This window comes from Notolepis coatsorum (assembly GCF_963971535.1).
Source record: "Notolepis coatsorum genome assembly, chromosome: 8".
NCBI classification, from domain to species: Eukaryota; Metazoa; Chordata; class Actinopteri; order Aulopiformes; family Paralepididae; genus Notolepis; species Notolepis coatsorum.
In genome coordinates, this window is record NC_140172.1 from 131,490,808 (window position 1) to 131,517,604 (window position 26,797).

Genomic DNA, 26,797 nt, shown 5'->3' on the forward strand with positions numbered 1-26,797 from the left:
TCCAGGATTGAGACGTAGAGATTCGTGCTTTTATATCGTCTAGGCTGGACTATTGTAATGCCCTGTATGTGGGTCTTTACCAGCTCTCCCTGCGCTGAACGCTGCTGCACGCCTCTTGACCGGCACAAAGAGGCGTGAGCACATCAGACCAGTACTGGCTTTTCTGCACTGGCTCCCTGTTCGTTTCAGAATTTATTTCAAAATTGCTATGTTTGTGTTCAAGGCCTTAAATGGTCTGGCGCCTCAGTATCTAGCTGAACTCCTCCATCTTTGTACCGCAGCTAGAGCACTGAGGTCAGCAAATAAACTACTCTTAGATGTCCCGAGGTCTAGGCTAAAGACTAAAGGCGATCGAGCTTTTGCGGTGGCTGCCCCTAAATTAGGGAACAGTCTTCCACTGCAAATGAGGTATGCCCAGACCCTACAGAGTTTTAAAACACAGCTGAAGACTCACCTGTTTTTATTGGCATTCTGAGGCTTGGTAAGCCACACATTCCTCGTCGTGTCGTGATTGTTTTTTAAATTGTATTGTAGTTTTTATGACTTTGTGTGTATACTGTATTATTTTGTATTTCTTTTAGTATTTCTGTTTTTGTATTGTACAGCACTTTGGTACAACTTCGGTTGATTTTAAATGTGCTATATAAATAAAGTTGACCTTGACCGTGACCTTATGTAGAGCTTATTCTGAATAAGACTTAAATCCCACAAACCTGATTTTCTTTATCTAGCTGCGACCAGCAGCTCTATAGGTTGCTCCCTCTCCTCTAGCACGAGAGATGATTGTGGACTTTAGGAGGTCAGGGGTCAGGGACTACAGCCCCCTCAGCATCGACGGGGCATCGTTCGAGAGAGTGAACAGTTTTAAGTACCTCGGAGTCCACATACCCGAGGACTTGACATGGACCACACACATTGACAGTGTAGTCAAGAAGGCACGACAACGCCTCTACCTCCTTAGGCGCCTAAGAAAGTTCAAAGTGAGTCAGAAGATCCTCAAGAACTTCTACTCATGCACAATAGAGAGCATCCTGACTGGTAACATCACCTCCTGGTTTGGGAATAGCACCGCACAAGACCGACTACAGAGAGTGACCCGTTCAGCCGAGCGCACAATTGGAGGTGGGCTTCCCACTCTCCAGGACGTTTATAACAAGCGTTGCAGGGCCAAGGCTAAGAGATTAATCAAAGACTCTAGTCACCCAAACAACTGCCTTTTTGAACTGCTGCGGTCATGCAAGCGCTACCGGAGTCTCATGGCCAGTACAGAGAGACTCAGAAGGAGCTTCTATCCCCAGGCCATCAGGATGCTCAATGACAAGGACTATAATACAACCCATCATCTACACACACTGCACACACATCCACATGTACACACTCACTTTAAACAAACACTCACCTTACCACTCACTTTACTCACTTTAGACACTTTAACACACTTTATATGTATCTATTATTAATAGATGTGCACTACATTCATACCTCATTTGCACCCTACTCTAAGTTTTGTACCTCTGAATTACACCTCACTGTTACTCATGTTACTCATTTGACTCTGTATTGTATATTGTATATATGTATACTGACTTTACTTACATTTTACTTACTTCTTAATGACTTTTTTTACTTACTTTCTTTTTACTGTATGTAGCACACTCTCAGGGGCTCATACAGAAACAAGCATTTCATCATAAAGTATTCTGTATTTTGTTTGATAATAAACAAACTTGAAACTTTTTTTATTTGATTTGAAATCTTTATTTCGAACATGTAAATAAATACAAACAATATTAAATCAAAACAAATCATTGATCTCAAGAAATTAAATTTAAAAAAAATTTAATAAAAAAAAAGCAAAACATAACAAAATGTACATGTTCGAAAATGTCAGATATATCTGTTTTCATCCTTGTCTATCAACTAGAAAATGAAAATATGCTGTCAGACCTTCTGTTGGTCTGGAGATGGTCCCGCTGTCAGACCTTCTGTTGGTCTGGAGATGGTCCCGCTGTCAGACCTTCTGTTGGTCTGGCGATGGTCCCGCTGTCAGACCTGCTGTTGGTCTGGAGATGGTCCCGCTGTCAGACCTTCTGTTGGTCTGGAGATGGTCCCGCTGTCAGACCTTCTGTTGGTCTGGAGATGGTCCCGCTGTCAGACCTTCTGTTGGTCTCAGAAAGGAATCAATCAATCAATCAGATTTATTTATATAGCACATTTAACATGACACGTGTCAACCAAAGTGCTGTACAGAGGGTAGATACATAGATACATAGACAACAATCACAACTCCGTTTTACGGGAGGGCACACAGGCAAGCACACAGGAAAACAGGGTATGAGTCAGTGAACGGGAAAGGCTAGTAGGTAGAAGTGGGTTTTGAGCCTAGATTTGAAGGCATCTATCGAGGGGGCAAGCCTAATGGTGGTGGGGATGCTGTTCCACAGTTCAGGGGCTGCGACAGCAAAGGCACGGCCCCCTCTGAGCTTAAGGTTAGACCTCCGGACTGTCAGGAGCCTCTGATCGGCTGACCTGAGGGACCTGGTGTTGGAATAGGGGGATAGGAGGTCTGAGATGTAGGAGGGGGGCTGACCATTAAAGGTCCCATGCATTATAAATGGCCTTTTCCAGTGTTTAGCATTGTTTCCTAGCAATTGGGGATTATATCATCATGTGGTCTGTGTCATTAATTATCATATTGACTCATCAGTCTAGTCTCGAGTTCACGAGATCTTCCCTCACTCAACTAAGCTGTTCTGATTTGACGGTATTGCTGACGTGAATATAGCACTGATTTGCAGTAATGCCCCCTCTATGGTTGTAGCGCATAGTGTAACCCGACACTTCCTCAAACGGGTTTTGACAGAGAGGCAGAGAGGCTAGTTTCTGATGTAGCTAGTTGCTGATGTAGCTAGTTGCTGATGTAGCTAGTTGATGTTGCTAGCTGATGTCGCTAGTTGCTGATGTAGCTAGCTGATGTGGCTAGTTGATGTCGCTAGCTTATGTAGCTAGCTGATGTTGCTAGCTGATGTCGCTAGTTTCTGATGTAGCTAGCTGATGTGGCTAGTTGATGTCGCTAGATTATGTAGCTAGCTGATGTTGCTAGCTGATGTCGCTAGTTGCCGATGTAGCTAGCTGATGTGGCTAGTTGATGTCGCTAGCTTATGTAGCTAGCTGATGTTGCTAGCTGATGTCGCTAGTTGCTGATGTAGCTAGCTGATGTGGCTAGTTGATGTCGCTAGTTTATGTGGCTAGCTGATGTGGCTAGTTGATATCGCTAGCTGAAGTTGCTGATGAAGCTAGTTGATGTATCTAGCTCTCCAGCATGCCAAGCTCTTATTGTGCTAGATGTACACTATAATATGCTTCATGTAATTACAAATATACTTTTGTTGCAGGTTCTATTGGTTTGTTTTTTGCAAACGGATGTTCTTGACTCCAACCCTGCCTCTCGCCCCTCCAGCCCCGGCGTCACCATGATCCTGGCCGTCCTGGTGCTGCGGCTGCTGTGTCTGGCCGGACTGTGGCCCCTCACTCAGCTCAACAGCAGCCCCAAGAAGAGGCACAAGGACACGGACCTGGGAGAGAACAGCAAGCTGAAGCAGGGAGGGTGAGCTGACATGGAGGGCAAGCCCTGCTGGAACACAACAACATGGGGGGCAAGCCCTGCTGGAACACAACAACATGGGGGGCAAGCCCTGCTGGGTTAGGGTTAGGGTTAGCCCTGCTGGAACACAACAACATGCTAACTTCTTCTCCAGAGGCATGCCAACATGCTAACGTGTTCTCCAGAGAGCACGCCAACATGCTAACTTCTTCTCCAGAGAGCACGACAACATGCTAACGTGTTCTCCAGAGAGCACGCCAACATGCTAACGTCTTCTCCAGAGAGTACGACAACATGCTAACGTCTACTGAGAGGCGGCAGGGCAGAATGCTCCATGAAACGAGTCATTGCAACCTATAGACAACAGAAGACAAGTAACCATGGCGATGTGTCGGACAGGTTGCTGTGGTCTGACAGATGAGGTTGTTTGTGTCTTTACTTCAGTTTCCAATCAGACTGTTAAAAATACACTTAATCATCATCACTAACACCCTGTAGCAGATGTCCCCGCTGCTGTGTGTGTGTGTGTGTGTGTGTGTGTGTGTGTGTGTGTGTGTGTGTGTGTGTGTGTGTGTGTGTGTGTGTGTGTGTGTGTGTGTGTGTGTGTGTGTGTGTGTGTGTGTGTGTGTGTGTGTGTGTGTGTGTTGTGTGTGTGTGTGTGTGTGTGTAGTGTGTAGTGTGTAGTGTTGTGGAGGAGTTTACTTCATGTAATTAAACTACCAGTATCTTGCTGGGAGGTGCTAAATTGAATAATTTGAATGTGCATGTTAATTGAAATGTGCATAATTTTTACGTGCATGTTAATTGAAATGTGCATCATTTTAACATGCACATTTTAATTGGCATGCGTTGCGTGCCAATCACGAGTTTTCTCAGGTTTTGCTCGTTATTTCTTTTATTAGCGATATCCATTCATTTTCATCCATCCAACCTGATGTTATCATTGGGAATGGGTCTGAGCTCGCAAAAGGGCAAATACCGCCCTTCTCCCGGATGGTATTGCACATCTTGACTTACTTGACTTAAGCCTTTGCACTCCCTGCGGAGCATAGGCCACTGATGATTTATTTCCATGTTGCGCGGTTTTTGGCCTCCCGAACGATGTTGTGCCATCCCAGTCCAGCCTCTTTCATTTCCCCTTCCCAAGAACGAGGTGGGTTCCATCGTAGGGCTTGCCGGGTGATGTTTGTGTCTTCCTTTCTCAGGGTATGGCCTATCCACATCCACTTTCTCTTCTTTATTTCTTCTGGCGGGGTAGTTGTTTTGTGCGCTCCCACAGGTCCAGATTTGTAATGACATTTGGCCATTTCACTCTTAGAATGCGGCGGAGGCAGGAATTTATGAAGGACTGTACTTTCTGCTTCAGCCCTACGGTTGTCTTCCAGGTCTCCGAGCCATACAGGAGGACTGATTTAACATTGGAGTTAAAGATCCTCAGCTTTGTGTTGGTTTTTATTTCGCGAGACCTCCATACTCGACCAAGTAGGTTGTATGCCGTTCTTGCTTTTCCGATTCGCACTCTGATGTCTTCTTCTGTGCCACCCGCTGTATCTACTACGCTCCCAAGGTAGGTAAAGGAGTTAGTTTCTTCGATGGCCTCTCCCTCTAGTTCAATGTTTTGCTGGCACTTTGTGTTGATCTTCATAATAATAATAATAATAATAATTTAGGACCTGCTCAGAGGTCATCAATCGGCACACATGCGATGCATGCATGCAATTCGTATCTGCGATTAACCCATCCCGTCGTCCTTCCCCCCCAAGGGCAGCCGGGAGCAGACAGGCGTCAACGTGAGCCGCGCCAGGGGACCAATCCAAGTGCTCCTGTCCGTCTTCGTCAAGGACGCCACAGCGTTAGCGATCTATTGTTGTGCATGTTTTTCCATTGGGTTTATCTTATCGGGGGGGAAACCCTTGCGAGCACGGGGAGAACATGCAAACTCCACACAGAAAGGCCTCATCTTGGTTGAGTTGAGGCTGTTTCCTTTAGTTTGTTAGTCTTTTGTTGCATTTGCTGGTGACTGTGTGATAAGAGAGCTAGGTCATCTGCAAAATCGAGGTCTTCAAGCTGGTGCATCAGTGTCCACTGGATGCCGTTTCTGGCTCCTTATGTTGTCTTCTTCATGGTCCAATCAATGGCCAGCAGGAACAAGAAGGGGGACAGCAGGCAGCCTTGTCTCACTCCGGTCTTTATCTCGAACGGGTTTGAGGGCTCCCCTCTGTGCAGTACCCTATTGCACATCATTGGATTGGATTGACTGGGAATGTGCATAGAAAAAATAACTCCGGTCCGGGTCTTGCTTCTCGGGCATGCAGTATCGTGTGTGTGTGTGTGTGTGTGTGTGTGTGTGTGTGTGTGTGTGTGTGTGTGTGTGTGTGTGTGTGTGTGTGTGTGTGTGTGTGTGTGTGTGTGTGTGTGTGTGTGTGTGTGTGTGTGTGTGTGTGTGTGTGTGACATTAGCGCTGACCAGGTCATGGATAATCGATTTTTCAGCCCGCTTCAAATACTATTGATAATCTAGCAACTCTGGTTTGTTCCACACCATAAAGACATCATGTTAGACAGGGACTCTGGTCTCCTCCCACACCATGAAGACATCATGGTCGACAGGGACTCTGGTTTCCTCTCACACCATAAAGACATCATGTTAGACAGGGACTCTGGTTTCCTCCCACACCTGGAAGACATCATGTTAGACAGGGACTCTGGTCTCCTCCCACACCATGAAGACATCATGGTCGACAGGGACTCTGGTTTCCTCTCACACCATAAAGACATCATGTTAGACAGGGACTCTGGTTTCCTCCCACACCATGAAGACATCATGTTAGACAGGGACTCTGGTCTCCTCCCACACCATGAAGACATCATGTTAGACAGGGACTCTGGTTTCTTCCACACCATAAAGACATCATGTTAGACAGGGACTCTGGTTTCCTCTCACACCATAAAGACATGTTAGACAGGGACTCTGGTTTCCTCCACACCATAAAGACATCATGGTCGACAGGGACTCTGGTTTCCTCTCACACCATAAAGACATCATGTTAGACAGGGACTCTGGTTTCCTCCACACCATAAAGACATGTTAGACAGGGACTCTGGTTTCCTCTCACACCATAAAGACATCATGTTAGACAGGGACTCTGGTTTCCTCCACACCATAAAGACATCATGTTAGGCAGGGACTCTGGTTTCCTCTCACACCATAAAGACATCATGTTAGACAGGGACTCTGGTCTCCTCCCACACCATAAAGACATCATGTTAGACAGGGACTCTGGTTTCCTCCACACCATAAAGACATGTTAGACAGGGACTCTGGTTTCCTCCACACCATAAAGACATCATGTTAGACAGGGACTCTGGTTTCCTCTCACACCATAAAGACATCATGTTAGACAGGGACTCTGGTTTCCTCTCACACCATAAAGACATCATGTTAGACAGGGACTCTGGTTTCCTCTCACACCATAAGGACATCATGTTAGGCAGGGACTCTGGTTTCCTCCCACACCATAAAGACATCATGTTAGACAGGGACTCTGGTTTCCTCCACACCATAAGGACATCATGTTAGACAGGGACTCTGGTTTCCTCCACACCATAAAGACATCATGTTAGACAGGGACTCTGGTTTCCTCTCACACCATAAAGACATGTTAGACAGGGACTCTGGTTTCCTCCCACACCATAAAGACATCATGTTAAACAGGGACTCTGGTTTCCTCCACACCATAAAGACATCATGTTAGTCAGGGACTCTGGTTTCCTCCACACCATAAAGACATCATGTTAGACAGGGAATACGGATGAAAACTAGCTCATTAGCTAACTCTGACACATTTACATTGATGTGGAAACTGAAAGTGTTGATTGATGTGCATTGTCCCTGGGTAATAAATAAATAAATACACTTAAACTGTCTCCTCTGCTTCCCAGACGAGTGGACTCACGACTGAAGAAGTCCGACAGCACCAAGTCGCTGCTGATCAAGTCTGAGCAGCTGCTGCGGATCGAGGACCATGACTTCGCCATGCGACCAGGCTTCGGAGGTAAGACGTGCCTGTGTATATGCTAGCCGGAGGGGGCGTGGCCCTGGTCTGTGATAGGTGCATTGGTGTGGCCCTGCTCTGTGATAGGTGTATTGGTGTGGCCCTGGTTCTGGGGATATAATCACACATCTAATATTAACTCTAAAAGATATAATCACACATCTAATATTAACTCTAAAAGATAATCACACATCTAATATTAACACTAAAAGATATAATCATATCTAATATTAACACTAAAAGATATAATCACACATCTAATATTAATTCTAAAAGATATAATCACACATCTAATATTAACTCTAAAAGATATAATCACACATCTAATATTAACTCTAAAAGGGTTAGGGTTAGGGTTCGAGATATAATCACACATCTAATATTAACTATATATATATATAATATAATAGAGTATAATAGAGTTCACTAATAACAGGGTGATTCTACACAACTTCTATCGCTGTGTGATTGAGAGTGTTCTTACTTCCTCCTGTACTATATGGTTTGGTAACATTACAGACCAGGAGAAGAAATCTCTGAACAGAATTGTGCGTCTTGCACGCAAGACAATCAGGGTTAGCCTACCAGCTCTAGAAGAGATCTATGGTGCCAGGCTGCTTTCCTGTGCCTCTGGCATTATCAACGACCCCTCTGGTCACCCAGCCGCAGGCCTCTTTGTCCCCCTCCCGTCGGGTACGCCTGTATATTTTCCCCAACGGAGTTTCACTTCCGCGTTTGGTTTGCGCGATCTGATTGGCCACTGACGTTTCTCTCAGCGCCAATCGCGTTACTCCTAACAAACTGGTTAAGCTTGGCGACTCTTTCGAAGTCGCTCTCTTTCGAAGTTGGTTAAGGTTAGGGTTAAGGTTAGGGTTAGGGTTAGGGTTAGTTGGTTATGGTTAGGGTTAGGGTAACAGCCTGCTGGCGCGATTGTTAGGAGTAAAAAACTTCAGTGGCCAATCAGATCGCGCAAACCGAACGCTGAAGTGAAACTCCGTTGGGGAAAATATACACGCGTCGGGTACACGCTACCGCTCTATCACATGCTCCACCTCTCGGTTTACAAAGAGTTTCTTCCCCAGTGCTGTGCGCAGCCTGAATAACTCCAAAAACTAGATTTGTATATTATCCTATTTTATTTTGGTGTGTTATTAGTCAGGTGGTGGAAGTGCTATTTCTGTGTGTCTGTGCATCACGCACTTTGATTATATGCACTTTTACTGTAAATTGTGCCTCTATGCATTATGCACTTTACTATGATATGCACTTTAGGGGATGTTGATATCAACTTTAGCATTTGTCCTTTTATACGGTTTGTGTTTTTTTTTTATGTTTCTGTACTGTTTCTACTCTGCTCCTGCATTGGATTAGTTGTAGACACACATTGTTTGCTCTGTACCTGTATTTCAATGTGGATTCGTCCATACATGGCAAATAAAATCTCTGACTCTGACTCTCTGAAAAGATATAATCACACATCTAATATTAACTTCACAGGGTGTAGTAAGTTGTCTCTCTGGCGGTTACAAAAACCTAGGGGTCCACAAAGACGACTTCAAACTTGAAATGGTAACAACCGATGAGGTACTCAAAAAATTGAGCGCCCTCCAACCTAACAAGGCCACTGGCCATGACAACATCCCCTCCAAATTCCTCAGAGACGCAGCAGCCGCCATCACCCCAGTCATCACACACATAATAAACCTCTCTATAAGACAGGGGCACGTCCCCAAGGACTTCAAAATTGCGAGAGTGACCCCTCTACACAAAAAGGGCAGCAAATTAGACCCAGGCAACTACCGCCCTGTTTCTATTCTTACCTCCATCTCGAAAGTCATGGAGAAAATAGTCTACGAACAGGTCGAAAAGTACCTGGCGGAAAAAAACCTAATCTACGAATTCCAATCTGGCTTCAGAACGTCCCACTCCACTGACACATGCCTCCTCTATTTGAACGACCACATCAAACAAGAGGTGGACGCTGGCAAATACTGCGGCATGGTCATGCTGGACCTACAAAAGGCCTTCGACACTGTCAATCACTCCATTCTAATGGACAAGCTAAAAGCAATTGGTTTTGATAGCCTATCAGTGAGCTGGATGCAATCCTACCTGGAGGGGAGAGAACAGATGGTAGAGGTAAACGGTACTCTATCCCCCCCCCTCACAGTGAGCTGTGGTGTTCCACAAGGAAGCATACTAGGACCGCTACTCTTCCTAATTTATGCAAATGACATGTCGTCAGCCTGTGACTGCAACTTGTTCCTGTTTGCGGACGACTCAGCCCTGCTGGTCTCTGACAAGAACAAATTGCAGGTTGAAAAAACCCTCAGCACGGAACTAGGCAAAATCTGCATATGGCTCGCTGATAACAAACTATCATTACACATGGGCAAAACAGAGTCCATTCTCTTCGGTTCAAATAACAAACTCAGCAAGACCGACGGCTTCTCAGTTACAGTGGGTGACAATATTGTCACAAGGAAAGACGAAATTACCTACCTGGGTTCCATCCTAGAGGCAAATCTTTCCTGTGACAAAATGGCATCCAATGTAATAAAAAAAGTCAACCAACGAACTAGATTCTTGTACCGGATCTCCTCTCTGGTAAACAAGAATACCCTGAAGACTCTGGCAGGAGCACTCATTCAAGGGTACTATGACTATGCGTGCACCTCATGGTACCAAAGCACCTCAAAGGCGCTTAAAACAAAATTACAAACATCACAAAACAAACTGGTCAGACTACTACTTGACCTGAACCCCAGAACCCACCTCACCCCTGCCCACTTTGCCAACCTAGGATGGCTTAGAGTAGACGACAGAGTACAGCAACTTGCAATGGGCCTGGTCTACAAGATACACTATACGACCGGGGTGCCCATGTACATGTCAAAATACTTCCCAAAGGTCAGTGAATACCACAACCACTACACCAGAGGAAGCTCAACAAATCATGTTAAACCCAGATTCGGCTCAAACAAGGGACTAAACACGTTTCGCAATTATGCCACAACAATGTGGAACGCCCTACCCAAAGCTGTAAAGGAATGTGAATCCCTGCCCACATTCAAAACCGCCCTTAAAGAGCACCTACGGGAGGCTGCAATTCGAAACTGGCCACCGTAAATGCCCAAAACCCCCACCACCTCCTAATAGACAGTCTCCTCCCCACCGCATGTATATATTCCCTCCCCGCCGTATGTATATTTCCCCCCCACCCACCCACCCCCTCCTAATGTACAGTCCCCTCCCCATCATATGTATATACTCTGTCAGGATCTAGGGGTAACAGTACTGTATATTTGAATACCGCCTATGTCACAAATGTATCAGTACTAAATACCTATATGTCCCTATGCCATAAATGTCATGTATGTTGTGTATGTCATAAATGTCTATATGAATTGAAAATGGGGGACCCTGATGGAAACAAGACAAACGTCTTTCTCAGGTCTGCATCCCCTTAACAATTGTATGTATTGAGCCGTACTGTATTGTACCCATTCTGCAATCTGTTAAATAAAGTTTTCATTCATTCATTCATTCAGGTTCATATTCACAAAGCCTCTCAAAGTGGGAGTACTTATGTGTTAGTTTAAATTAGGTCATGAAGACGAATGTTCCTCGCCACTGACCACAGATCAGCCCTCCTAGCTTCTGACCACAGATCAGCCCTCCTAGCTTCTGACCACAGATCAGCCCTCCTAGCTGACCACAGATCAGCCCTCCTACCTTCTGACCACAGATCAGCCCTCCTAGCTTCTGACCACAGATCAGCCCTCCTAGCTTCTGACCACAGATCAGCCCTCCTAGCTTCGTGAATATGGGCCAAAATAGATCAAACTGAAGAATATTAAGCGCTGTCACAGCTTGTACGTTTGAGCTGAATGTAGGTTACAGTGTCATATTTGTCATAACCCCCTTCCAAAAAACAACCTGCCTGACCTAGATAGTCTGTGATGATAAACAATGACAGCAGCTTATTAATCTTTATGAGGCCCTGAACAACCACAGCCACCAGATCACCCCGACTGATCACCATGACAACACACACAACCTGTGAGGGGGGAGGCTCTGTACACTGTGTATAACCCCTGTCTTACAGTCTTAATTTAGTCAACGAAAATGATGACTAAATATGGTTGTCAACGAAGCTTTTTCCCCTGACGACAACGAGACGTCACATTAATGGAAATCATGTGACACTAACGTGACTAAATTAATGTATAATAATAATAATCTTAATTAATGCAATGTCGTTGACCACAAACGACGACACAAAATGTAGTTTACAAAATATAATCTTGCCGGAATCTCTTCATTTTAAGACGAGACAAAATAATTATGATATGATATATATATATATATATATATGTATATATATATATACACAGGCCCCTGAGGTCCAAACACAGTGAGGGTTCAAACACAGTGAGGATCCAAACACAATGTCCTCTGGTCCCTGAGGGTCCAAACACAGTGTCCTCTGGTCCCTGAGGGTCCAAACACTGTGTCCTCTGGTCTCTGAGCGTCCAAACACAGTGTCCTCTGGTCCCTGAGGGTCCAAACACAGTGTCCTCTGGTCTCTCAGGGTCCAAACACAGTGTCCTCTGGTCTCTGAGGGTCCAAACACTGTGTGCTCCACTAATATTTTTCTAAAAGTTATAATTATTTTTTCCCCCCTGGCTGCGCCCCGGACCAATGTAAAAATTGGCTGGGGGGTGCATTATTATATATATATATATATATATATATTATAATGCACCCCCCAGCCAATTGGCTGGGGGGTGCATTATTATATATATATATATATATATATATATATTATAATGCACCCCCCAGCCAATTTTTACATTGGTCCGGGGCGCAGCCAGGGGGGAAAAAATAATTATAACTTTTAGAAAAATATTAGTGGAGCACACAGTGTTTGGACCCTCAGAGACCAGAGGACACTGTGTTTGGACCCTGAGAGACCAGAGGACACTGTGTTTGGACCCTCAGGGACCAGAGGACACTGTGTTTGGACGCTCAGAGACCAGAGGACACAGTGTTTGGACCCTCAGGGACCAGAGGACACTGTGTTTGGACCCTCAGGGACCAGAGGACATTGTGTTTGGATCCTCACTGTGTTTGAACCCTCACTGTGTTTGGACCTCAGGGGCCTGTGTTTGGACCCTCAGGAACCTGTGTTTGGACCCTCAGAGACCAGAGGAGACTGTGTTTGGACCCTCAGAGACCAGAGGACACTGTGTTTGGACCCTCAGGGACCAGAGGACACTGTGTTTGGACCCTCACTGTGTTTGAACCCTCACTGTGTTTGGACCTCAGGGGCCTGTGTTTGGACCCTCATGGACCTGTGTTTGGACCCTCAGAGACCAGAGGACACTGTGTTTGGACCATCAGAGACCAGAGGACACTGTGTGTGGACCCTCAGGGACCAGAGGACACTGTGTTTGGACCCTCAGGGACCTGTGTTTGGACCCTCAGAGACCAGAGGACACTGTGTTTGGACCCTCAGGGAGCAGAGGACACTCTGATGGAGAGGCCACTGTAATCCCATTACAACATATTGAGGGATGCTGGTCTCTGCTTTGTTAGCAGGACAGACAAAACAATTGCATCATTGAATGCAAAGGATTATGTGTAAGAAGAGCTGCAGCTGCTATGTGTGACCCTAACCCTAAAGAGCTGCAGCTGCCACGTGGGTCGGCTGACATGGATGTAAACACAGCTGATCATCTGAGAGACTTACATAATAAAACGAGATTTACGTTTTGAGACTATCATAATATATAATCTTATCATAACAAACGACACGTGACGTATAGGTTGAGCGAGGTTTCCTGAGTCCATATTGATTTTGATGATTATATCAACATTATAATATATCAAGGCATATTCATCAAGATATTCATCATTATGTTCATCACATGCTATAGACAGGTGTTTCACCAGATTAAGAACGGGTACTTTACCCTACACAGTGCGATGGAGACAGTTTGGATTCTCAAATGAACACATTTTAGCACACACACACACACACACACACACACACACACACACACACACACACACACACACACACACACACACACACACACACACACACACACACACACACACACACACACACACACACACACACACACACACATACACACACACACACACATACACACACACACATACTGTACATACACACACAATACAGTTTACTGTAATAAGTGTCTTTGATTCAGATCATGTTTGAATATGTTTTTATTCAACACTACAGTACTACAGATTCAACACTACAAAGATGACTTCAAACTTAAAATGGTAACAACGGATGAGGTGTTCAAAAAACTGAGCGCCCTCCAACCTAACAAGGCCACTGGCCATGACAATATTCCCTCCAAATTCCTCAGAGACTCAGCAGCCACCATCACCCCAGTCATCACCCACATAATAAACAGGGACACGTCCCCAAAGATTTCAAAATTGCGAGAGTGACCCCCCTGCACAAAAGAGGCAGCAAATTAGACCCAGGCAACTACTGCCCTGTTTCTATTCTTATCTCCATCTCGAACGTTATGGAAAAGATTTTCTACAAACAGGTCGAAAAGTACCTTTTCTAAACTAATCTACGAATTCCAATCTGGCTTCAGAACATTCCATTGACACATGCCGTCTCTATTTGAACGACCACATCAAACATCAGGTGGACGCGGGCAAATATTATTTGCGGCATGGTCATGCTGGACCTCCAAAAGGCTTTCGACACTGTCAATCACTCCATTCTGATTGACAAGCTAAAACCAATTGGTTTTGATAGCTCATCAGTGAGCTGGATGCAATCCTACCTGGAGGGGAGAGAACAGATGGTGGACGTGAATGGTACGCGTCTATACTTCCCGCAAGCAAGTCCTTTTGCGCGATTTGATTGGCCACTGACGTTTCTGGTCATGTGACATGTGCGCCCAATCGTGTGACGGCAAGTTCTTTGGACGGTTAAGCTTAGGCGCTCTTTCGAAGTTGGTTAAGGTTAGAGTTTGTCTTAGAGCATGGCGATAGAATGCCAGCCCTGATTCCAAACTCTAACCTTAACCAACTGCGAAAGAGTCGCCTAAGCTTAACCAGTGATAAACTAGGCGTTAGGTCGTTTGCAGGCTGTTCGACGTGGAAATGGGCTAAGACACTGCTCGTCATGCGATTGGCGCACATGTCACATGACCAGAAACGTCAGTGGCCAATCAGAGCAACGTGGAAGGACAACTTGCTTGTGGGAAGTATAGACGTGAATGGTACACTGCCCCCCCCCCCCCCCTCCCAGTGAGCTGTGGTGTTCCACAAGGAAGCATACTAGGACCTTTACTGTTCCTAATTTATGTAAATGACATGTCTTTAGTTTGTGACTGCAACTTGTTCCTGTTCGTGGACGACTCAGCCCTGCTGGTCTCTGACAGGGACAAGTTGCAGGTTGAAAAAGCCCTCAGCTCGGAACTCAGCAGAATCTGCACCTGGCTCGCTGATAACAGAGTCCATTCTCTTTGGATCAAATAGCAAACTCAGCAAGGCCAACGGTTTCTCTGTTACAGTGGGTGAAATTATTGTCACAAAGAAAGATGAAATTACATACCTGGGTTCCATCCTAGAGGCAAATCTTTCCTGTGACAAAATGGCAACCAATGTAATTAAAAAAGTCAACCAACGAACAAGATTCTTGTACCGGATCTCCTCTCTGGTAAACAAGAATACCTTGAAGACTCTAACAGGAGCACTCATTCAAGGGTACTATGACTATGCTATGGTACCAAAGCACCCCAAAGGCACTAAAAATAAGACTACAAACATCACAAAACAAACTGGTCAGACTACTGCTTGACCTTACTCCTAAAACCCACCTCACCCCTGCACATCTTGACAATCTAGGATGTCTTAGAGTAGGCGACAGAGTACAGCAGCTTGCAATGGGCCTGGTCTACAAGATACACTACACCACAAAGGTACCCATGTACATGTCGAAATACTTCCCAAAGGTCAGTGAATTCCACGACCACAACACGAGAGGGAGTTCCACAAATCATGTTCAACCCAGATTCGGCTCAAACAAGGGACTAAACACGCTTCGCAATTATGCCACAACAATGTGGAACGCCCTACCCACAGCCGTAAAAGAATGTGAATCCCTACCTTCAAAAGTAACACTGACTGGTTGTGCTCTTGTGTTACAGGGGCAGCTATTCCTGTGGGCATCGACGTCCAGGTGGAGAGTATTGACAGTATATCTGAGGTCAACATGGTAAGTATCTTAACCTATGTGTCGCCAATGCCATCATCAACATAATCTATGGTGAGGTGTGCGCTGATTCATCTTCCAATGACACCACCTCTGTCCTGTTTCATTACATTATGACCATCGCAAGAAGACAAGACTGATCATTTAAAAGCAGCGTATCATTAAGCCAACATCAAAACCTAATCGACCACATAATGTACATTATGTTATAGCCATAAGTTAAGTAATATATTTACATTTCGTATCTGCAAAAGTCCAAAACAAACCACGACCGGGTGTCAAACCAACAATGATGATGGTCAGAGGCGAAGTGCTCTCACTAGACTGAGCCAACACCCTGATACAAACACAGCTCTCACCACTAGACTAAGACACACACCGTGTGTACGTAAATGAAAATGTATGTGTCTGATAAAGAAATAGGGATATACGTAGATGAAAAGGTATGCATCTGATATGGATATATTATTAGAAGATTGTATAATTGGTTGATATGAACATAGATAATGTATGTGTAGGAGCCATTATGATGGTGGCATATTATTTATTATTTGTAATATTATTATTGGACACCTGGTGGCGGGTTTTAGATTTGACAGCACTGGTTAGGTATTTAGAGGGTCACAGGTGCAGTAATCAGCAGGGACACAGGTAGTGAGGAGCACACCGTTCTTACCAGAAGCTCAGCAGCTCAGCAGCTCAGCAGCCAGAAGCAGAAAGAAATACCAAATAAATATAGAATACCATATAATTCCTACAGAACCCACACTGGCAATAAATTTAATGTACAACTGCAATTTCAGCAATAAACATCCCTAAACCTGGAATCACGACTGGACAACCATCATTGCTGTGTCTACTGCGTAAGATCACTCCCTAGCATACCTGTGAAGTAACGGGCAAGAGAAAGCAGGACATTGGAAAGGAAAAATTGCTGTTACAGTATGTAAAAGCTAAATAGTATATTATGCTGTATTGTATTATGAATTAATTATGAGTAGGTATTGTTGTATTGTATTATGAATTGATTAGGAGTATGTATTGTTGTATTGTATTATGAATTTGATAAGGAGTATTTATTGTTGTTTTAATTGTCTGTATGTGAATGTCTGTAACTGTATTTTACGTGTTATGGACCCCAGGAAGAATGGGGCTCCAAATAAACTTAAACTTAAACACCCACCCTGATACAAACACAGCTCTCACCACTAGACTAAGACACCCACCATGATACAAACACAGCTCTCACCACTAGACTAAGACACCCACCCTGATACAAACACAGCTCTCACCACTAGACTAAGACACCCACCCTGATACAAACACAGCTCTCACCACTAGACTAAGACACCCACCCTGATACAAACACAGTGCTCACCACTAGACTGACACCCACCCTGATACAAACACAGCTCTCACCACTAGACTGACACCCATCCTGATACAAACACAGCTCTCACCACTAGACTAAGACACCCACCCTGATACTAGCTCTCACCACTAGACTAAGACACCCACCCTGTTACAAACACAGCTCTCACCACTAGACTAAGACACCCACCCTGATACAAACACAGCTCTCACCACTAGACTAAGACACCCACCCTGATACAAACACCGCTCTCTGTATGACAACTACAGTAATAAAGAAACTTGAACTTGAACTTGATACAAACACAGCTCTCACCACTAGACTAAGACACCCACCCTGATACAAACACAGCTCTCACCACTAGACTGAGCCAACACCCTGAGAAAAACACAGCTCTCACCACTAGACTAAACCACCCACCCTGATACAAACACAGCTCTCACCACTAGACTGACACCCATCCTGATACAAACACAGCTCTCACCACTAGACTAAGACACCCACCCTGATACAAACACAGCTCTCACCACTAGACTAAGACACCCACCCTGATACAAACACAGCTCTCACCACTAGACTAAGACACCCACCCTGATACAAACACAGCTCTCACCACTAGACTGAGCCAATACTCTGATACAAACACAGCTATACTATGATGATGGTTTGTTTATTTATTTTATTTATGTTTTTGTAGATTTGTATTGCGTTTTTACTACCGGGCAGTCCGGTAGAGAGAGAGGGAGGGGAGGAAATGGGAGACAGAGCAGGGGAAGACATATGGCAAAGAACGCCGGGTCCGGGAATCGAACCCGGGTCAGCCATGCCGCGACGCAGCACGTTACGTGGTTCACCACTTGGGCGCCCGATGGTTAGTTTTAATGTTTAACAGTTAATGTTGAGATAGAAAGTGAGGGTTATGGTTATGGTTAGTTTAAGGTAACAATATGGTTAAGCTTAGGTTTATGGTTTGGGTGATTCTATCAGAAAACTGTGTCTTTGTTAGGGTTAGGGTTTGGGGTGAGACTATCAGAAAACTGTGTCTTGGTAGTCTTGAGGTAAAGGCACTTGCCTCCCAATGCGAGTGTCCTGGGTTTGTTCCCCAGCAGGGGAAATCAAATGTTTTCTGAAAACGTTGAAAGTAAAAGAAAAATCTTCAATATGTAATATGTATTTATTTGTAAATATGTCAATATATAACTTATTTGTAATATGTACACATTGTACATTTTCGTAAATAAGTGGCAAATGCACTTGATACATGAGAAGTGATAAGAAAGGGGCCTACTGGAGGCGGCTGGGTGGCGCAGCGGAGATTGCGCTCGTCACCAATGCAAGAGACTCCGGTATCGAATCCGGGTGTCAGCATTGCCTCCGGCTTGGGCCAGCCGTCATACTAACTCATTCATTTGGCAGAGTTAGAGGGTGGAAGTCAATGGGTGGGGATTTGGACGTTGTGGACAGCGACTCCTACAGGTCGGTTGGGGGACGCCTGCACAGCAGAGACAGGAAGTAGCGGGGGTAGTGTGAGCCTCCCATGCGTTACACCTCGCAAACTGAGAGTCCGCGCTGGCAGGTGAAAAGATGTGACAGGCTGCCTCCTCGTGTACCAGAGGCGACACGTGATGCAAGGCTTCTATCCTCCCTACAACCGACCAGTGGGGGGCATAGTCGAGCAACGTTCAAGACAGGGGAGGGGAGAATTGGAAACACGAAATTGGGATGGGAGAAAAATAGAAAATAAGGAGAAAAAGTGGATACAAAAAAAGGAAATGGGCTTACTGTCCTAGCTATGTCCTAGCTACTGTATGTCCTAGCTACTGTATGTGCTAGCTACTATATGTCCTAGCTACTGTATGTGCTAGCTACTGTATGTCCAAGCTACTGTATGTGCTAGCTACTGTATGTGCTCGCTACTGTATGTCCTAGCTACTGTATGTGCTAGCTACTGTATGTCATAGCTACTGTATGTCCTAGCTACTGTATGTGCTAGTGTAGTAAATTCCCACAGACGTTCTACAATAATTTGAGGTTATTGTAGCACAATTACAATGAGATTGATTATCTGGAAGGAGGAGGAAAGATTCATACTTGATAGAATGGTTGGTCTCCACATCTGGCTTAATGCAGATGAAGAATAAAACGTGTACGCCAGACAAACCAGAATTGTAGTTCAACTCAGCTGATTTATTTGATCAGAGCCAGGAGTTCAAGGTGAATAGAAGGTTGACTTCTACATACAACAGATGATCAGAGAATATTTAACAGCTGTCTGTTGTACAGAAATATCACAATCAGGTTTGCAGCTCAAACCTAAATACTGCACATCAAACAGTCACTTGGTTAACATAATTTGAACATACATGGTTTACTGTACACATTATACATGAGTAAATCTGGTTTACAGATCAGGGATCTGTACAACATTACTCTAATCTATAAACAACCATTTGGTGTTTCCCATGAGTTACTCACGTACAATGCATCAGTTCACAGTTGTTTCTGGGTGGTTTCGAAGCGGTGGGGGAGCCCCCAGACCCCTGGTTGGGTCCGAGAGCTCCTGAATAACCCTGTGTAGGGCCCTATATACTATCATTTCTAGCCAATAATACATATGGCTGGTCCAATCCTAGCGTCTTCTTGTGGGGGGTGTCCTGTGGGCGCTGGCAGCCCCTCCCTCTGGGTTTCTCTGGGGGGAGGCTGGCTGCCCCCCCCTTTGATCTCCCGTGTGGATCTTGACTCAATACCCAGAGGGGGACGCTAGTGGCCCCCGTCAGTGTCTTCCTGATTGGGTCTGTCCCTACAGAAATCTCCTCTTAAATGAATAATATATAACTTTAACATTCCTTCTATATGGCTATAGATGTCTAATATCATCCAAGTACAGTCAGTGCTTTCTAAGACTGATACCAGACATCATATTATACCTTTTGATACTAAACAGTTGATTAATAGATTACTTTGTCTGTGAGTTAGTGTTCATGCTTCAACAAGTCTAAACTGGTCTGCCTTGTGGTCAACCCAGCTTTCTCTGATCAGCATTTACATATAGTCAGTTCGAGAAGGTGTTGTTTGTTCTCTTAATTTAGTCATTGCTTGAGTGGGGGTTGAAATGACTGTTGCAGCTGTTATCTGATGCAGCTGTCTCAACTGACAGTTGAGACTGTTTCGCCACTTAGTCCACTCTGCTATTGAAAGGTACATCTGGCTTTACATTTATGGTTCTCTAATTTATTCACACATATTAATTATGAAATTCATCGTCAATATTTACCACATTTCCCCACTTTGACAATTCAATTGTCATATACTGTATATTGACTTGATTTTCTATACATACTAACCATACAATATAATAATAAAAATCATTTTTTCAAAATTTTCTCACATTTTTCTTTTTTCTCATAATTTTTCTTTTTCATTATTCTTTGGTACATATCATCAATTAGTTTCTTCTTGTCTTCTTCTTTTCTCCCCCACATTCCCCTGACTATGGCCCCCTCCCGGGGAATCCTGGTGACCCCTTCATCCAGGTCCCCAATTAAACTATTCTGCCTTTAATGAAACAGTGTTTACCACCTACTATCATCAGGCTCTGTTCCTCTGGGCCCACAGCCAGAGGCTTATTTGTTGAAAACAATTAAAACAATGTAATCTAAACATTACACATTAAAGTAAAACAAAATTTTTTTTAAAAATTATGGTATCCGTTGACATGATCTGTGGAGACACAGAGATTATTCTTCATTCTTTCATACATTTTGCTTCTCCTCTCCTGTTAATTCCTTTTCCAAGTCAGCCCAATCACATTTTGCATAATCAACCCAGTTGGTCTTCTCACCTCTCCCCCCTTTTATGAACATCCCTATGGACATAAATCTTACCACCTCTGCGCACAGACGGACAGGGAGGGAGGAGCATCACGCAAGGGAAAAAAATTTCACCATATCGGCCATAACCTACACCTTACTTTTTACTCTACCTTTGTGTATGTGTTTAGTTTAGTACTCTTGCGTTGTGTCATAATCTATATCAGTCGTTACCGTTCAGTCACTTCCCGTCCAACACACCAATCAATCACACAGAGGCCCTTGTTCAACGCTTTGGTTGCACAGTCTCCGACCGTTTTCGCCCCCCCCCCCCTCCACCCCATGTCGGCCAGCCTCAGCTGAAGCCACTGTTTTTAGGCCTGGACCTCGCCATTTTCTGTCCCATGACTGTATTTCCATGGATCTACAGACGAACGACTCCGTCAGTCTGGAGGTATGTCTCAACCTCCGGCCTTTGTATCGGGGCTATATTGAAGGAGGGGTAGAGTCCCAAGCGACCTCTCTTCATAATCCAACAATCTCCCACAGGAACTGACTGAACGGGTCACACCATCGTGTCATAATCTAATGAAATGTATTCCTACACATTTTCCCCATGATCCCCCCACTCGTGATGGTCCATCCTCCCTCTCCGCCTGAACTGCAAGGGAACAAAAACACAGAACAAATTTTCCTTATACAACATGTCAAATATTCCTCAAGAGAAACCAAATGTTTAATCATTATGCAAAACGTAATGGGACCACTTAACTGCCATTGATCTGTCCCAATGCATCTCATGCTCCAACAGTCCTCTCAGAGAAACAATAAACAAAAAACAAAAGGCAAGTAATCAAAAAAAAACATTCCAACAGATGTCACATGTAGACCACCTCAATGGTTACTAAAAAAGAAAAGAAAAGAAATTTAAAACCTTTCAAGCCAGCACAGTCACCCTCTACAGGCTCCATTCACACCCATTCAGGCCACACAATCATAGATTAAAAATAGAAAAGAAATCTAAAAATTTAACTTCAATACTTCCTCCCTACAACACATTCAACAGAAATCAAATCAAAATGAAAGTAATAAAGACAAACACCTTCAGTAAAACAAATGATATGAAACAAATGATAATGGTATAACCCAAGTGGTTCGATACACTCCTTACCTAAACACATTTTGTTATTTTTAAGACTAGTCTCACCTTAAGTGAAAGCTAAGTGGCGTGTGTGCATGCATGTGTGACCAAATTGTGTGAATGTGTGTCTGTGTGTGTCTGTGTGTGTGTGTGTGTGTCTGTGTGTGTGTGTGTGTGTGTGCGTGTCTGTGTGTGTGTGTGTGTGTGTGTGTGAATGTGAATGGGTGTGTGTGTGTGTGCCTGTGTGTGAATGGGTAGACACAGCCTCTTTGCCCCCATCCCCCGCTCAATCATTCACTAAAGGACATCTCAATCTCACACATACATACAAAAATTAAATTTAAATAAAAAATACCATCTGTACCAGCTCAACCAAAATTACGAGCTCCAGTAATCATTCATATTATAAACATATATCTCTCTCATACACTCGTTAATCAACCACAGACCGACAATGGGTTAGTTCCCCTGCGCCCATCTCTTCTACTATCTCATCCGGCTACACTCATCCCTGGCTAATACAATTCACACTTAATTTCTACCCTCCTACCTACTGCCAGAGAGAGTCTAGGAACTCTCCCTCAACGACAGAACCTCAAAGCAGTCCTAGTACCCTGAGAGTCTACCGCTATTCCTTCTAATCAAACAGGTAGCCCCCCAATGTAATTAACCTCATCTGAGCTGGCTATCCTAATTCAATTACTGTGCTCACTCCTCCATCAGCTGTGTCCTGTATTAGCACGCTTCCTGTCTCAACATTTCCCCTGTCATAAAAATAACTGCCAACTGTTCTCTCACTCTACAACTGTCTCCTGCATCTTCACCCCTCTCTCCTGTTGCATCTAATCTCACTCATCCTGTCATAAAAGAACAAACAGTCATTGTAAACAACAGCTGTACATCCTGACCCCCCTTGGGCCTATTGGCCCGCCTCAAAAGGATTCCTACCCCCCTGGGTAATACAACCCTTCATCTGTAAATCATTAAACGGTTAATCACACTTCTCATCTTCCCAGAGGCAAGCGCCCCCAGGTTTTTGAATTAATCACACATTCCCAGGGAGAGGCCAACCCCCTCCCCAGCGTATAAAATTATTAAGGATTAATAAAACACTCATGTCAAAATTTGTCATCTTCAGCAAGCCTCCATCAATAAATTATCCTACAAATCGAAGGCTTGTGTCAACACTTTAACACTATATCAAAGATTTTAACAACCTAAAACAAGCATAAACACATGTCCTAACCACATCAACAGTGTATCAAAGATTTAGCAATCTAAAACAAGCATCAGTAAATTATCCTGCTTCACAACCGGGCTTGTATCAAAAACAAAGCATCATTATTCCAAGCATACAATTGTACATGTTACACAAATTTAAAAAAACTGGAAATACGCTATCAACTCTAATTATTATACATGTAAGCATGTTTCATCTCAACATAACATTATAGTGGTTAGTCCTAAATGTGCACCAAGCCTCAATTGTTGTAAACAGGTTTAGGAATGTTCCTATATACAAACGTGACTATTTTTAATCAATCAACTACTCCTCCCCCCTTGGATAAAAATATTCCTGTGTCAAAATGTGCGTACGTAAACCAACCACTAACAATGTTATGTGTCTTAGCCCGTGCACTTGTATTAAATCGCCAATGTACTAACAAAACTGCTTTCTTACACAGACAACAAGGCCCCACCAACAAATTATAATCTCCCATAAATCTGAGACCTGTGTCCACATAATAACAGTGTACTAAAGATTTCCCTCACACAAACATCTTAAAATAATCAAATCACATTTGTACATCCTAAAAAGCACATTATTTATCAGTTAAGTTCCCACCATGCTATGTCTGATAACTGTAAACAGGATATTCCGGGAACGCCTACCACTGTATACAGATGACATGTGACTATAATGTAGACGCTTTAATCAAAATATGACGCAAGCGATATGCCTTGGATAAGACTCCCCCTGTGTAACATATTTACTGCCCATTTATTACAAGTAAGTTAAGGGCATGTATTTTAAATCATCCCACCACATGCTTACACCTATATAATTTGTAGTAACACCACCAAACCCACTCCCAGAACATTGTTTACAACCCACAGAATGTACAATATACTTAATACAACCATTTTACATAATGCAGAGTCCATTATAATGTACAATATACAATTACCCACAATCCCTGGCTCCGAGCGAATTATGAATTACGAATGCATGGATCCACGCTGTACCGCGCATGCGCAGTGGCCAACGTTGCGACTGTCCCCATAACGTTGCTACGACAACCAAATTCTGCCACACATTCATAACATGCCCCGACATTCATAACCTGCCACGTTCTCTACCCCTCCCCAAACATCATTCTCAAAACTCGAAACGTAACATATGTCGCCCGCAAACGCCACACAACAACAGCCCGCAAGCTAACTAGCTTAGCCAGCTCTGATGCGACGTTCAAGGCCCTCACGGAAGCCGTGCTTTCCAAGATCCATTCATCCACGCAATTCGCTCAGTACCAATCAAAGCATAAACAACTCACACAAGCCTAAAATAACCAACCCCTATAAAAGAAGAATAATTTTTAAAACATTCTCACCAACCAACGCCGCACATATAGTCAATCACGAATCCTTTCTCCTACCCTTCTCTTCTTCCGGCTCCATGGGCGCTTTCACACTCTCCACGCAACACCATGACGTCACCAAGCAGCGACTTCTTAATATCGTACACAATCGTTACCGCATTAATAATAACCCTCAAAACGGCCACAATTTCGCCACCCTGCGTCTCAATCCGCCTCTTACTTGTAATCGCCGCCACAGTGTTTAATCAACCCTCTCATAACGCCATTGTAACGTCCCCAGTTTCACCGCGGACTTTTCCACAGAGCTAAGCTAGCTAGCCCCAGCCAACAGTAGGACTCGCCTCAAACATAATATGTCCGTTGGTCATCAAAATATCATAACAAAACCATTAAGTACTTATCAGTCAGTTCGACCGAATCGTTTTTGTATCACAGCGAACGTAATTAATCAACAGGCCGGTTTCGCTCAAGAGAACGTACTACGCACCCTGAACACGCCGGCACCCTACATCTCCATTAACTACTACGTTTTAATCCTGCAATCGCACAGACCCCTGCGCTGATCATGCCAGGGTCAACAACCTTTCACCATACTTGACTCGTATGTTCTGAAATAGTAACAGAACCCTTAGCCCGACGCAATTATGCCCATACCGACCCGTCACTCACGGTCCCCGTCCCGCTATCTGTGACTACAAGCAGGGACACAATGCACCTTGGACCCAGCTCCCCTTCCATTTCAGAACAGTCAAATCTCCTCGTCTTACCTGCGCCCTCTTCCTGAGAATAATTTTAGGGCAATTATATACTCAGAACGCGCCCCTGTCGTATACAACAGAATAACCGTGCTTCCTAGCAAGAAAAGCCTTTTACCTGCCGTCATGCGACGCTAGCTCCCACAACATGACCAGATAGTCTGTGCGCCACCACCCTTCCTGGTGCAACTCCCCCGTATAGTTCATAACGTACATTCCATACGAGTTAACTAACCCCCGTGGCCCGCTGGGCCGAGACCGGCCTCCTGTGTCTGAATGAACACACAAACACAAAAAGCCTACGTTTGCATGTTCACTGCACAACAAGCGCGATCGTCATACCTCCGGACACACAAGCTAAAATATTGTTGTTGTCGATATAGTCTGTTTTCAGTATAAAGCAGTTCTTTGTTGTCCTGGCTGACAAAACAAAGCAGTCTGTTTTTAATAATATTGCATTTACCGCTCCAGTTGTTCCCACCGCAACCCCCAACCCTGCATGCAGACGCCATATTCACCGCGGGCCCCAAACAGTGGCGTACACAACCAACCTCCATCCCTCCCTCCTCCATTCAGACAACAAGCACATCGTTAATTACTTCAAACGCAGCAGCACCCCAGCTCTTTTGCCCCGTGTCCCCAACACACCGCACGGTCCAGATATGATACATATAACAAGACCCTACCGCACCTTTTCAGGGGGAGACACCAAGGGTAGGGAAAAACGGCACCATTTCTGTAGTAAATTCCCACAGACGTTCTACAATAATTTGAGGTTATTGTAGCACAATTACAATGAGATTGATTATCTGGAAGGAGGAGGAAAGATTCATACTTGATAGAATGGTTGGTCTCCACATCTGGCTTAATGCAGATGAAGAATAAAACGTGTACGCCAGACAAACCAGAATTGTAGTTCAACTCAGCTGATTTATTTGATCAGAGCCAGGAGTTCAAGGTGAATAGAAGGTTGACTTCTACATACAACAGATGATCAGAGAATATTTAACAGCTGTCTGTTGTACAGAAATATCACAATCAGGTTTGCAGCTCAAACCTAAATACTGCACATCAAACAGTCACTTGGTTAACATAATTTGAACATACATGGTTTACTGTACACATTATACATGAGTAAATCTGGTTTACAGATCAGGGATCTGTACAACATTACTCTAATC

General features: G+C 44.2%; 1 protein-coding gene across 1 annotated transcript in view; it reads left to right on the plus strand.

Moving 5' to 3' along the window:
- Positions 1-3,473: 3,473 nt before the first annotated feature.
- gabrr3a (gamma-aminobutyric acid type A receptor subunit rho3a) overlaps positions 3,474-26,797 on the plus strand; it is a gene marked incomplete at both ends in the record, with an annotated part of 43,253 nt that continues 19,929 nt past the window's right edge. The window contains 3 exons of the mRNA XM_084320803.1: positions 3,474-3,607; positions 7,546-7,658; positions 15,875-15,942. Coding sequence (XP_084176929.1) covers positions 3,474-3,607; positions 7,546-7,658; positions 15,875-15,942 — 315 coding nt within the window. The remainder of the gene's footprint in view (positions 3,608-7,545; positions 7,659-15,874; positions 15,943-26,797) is intronic.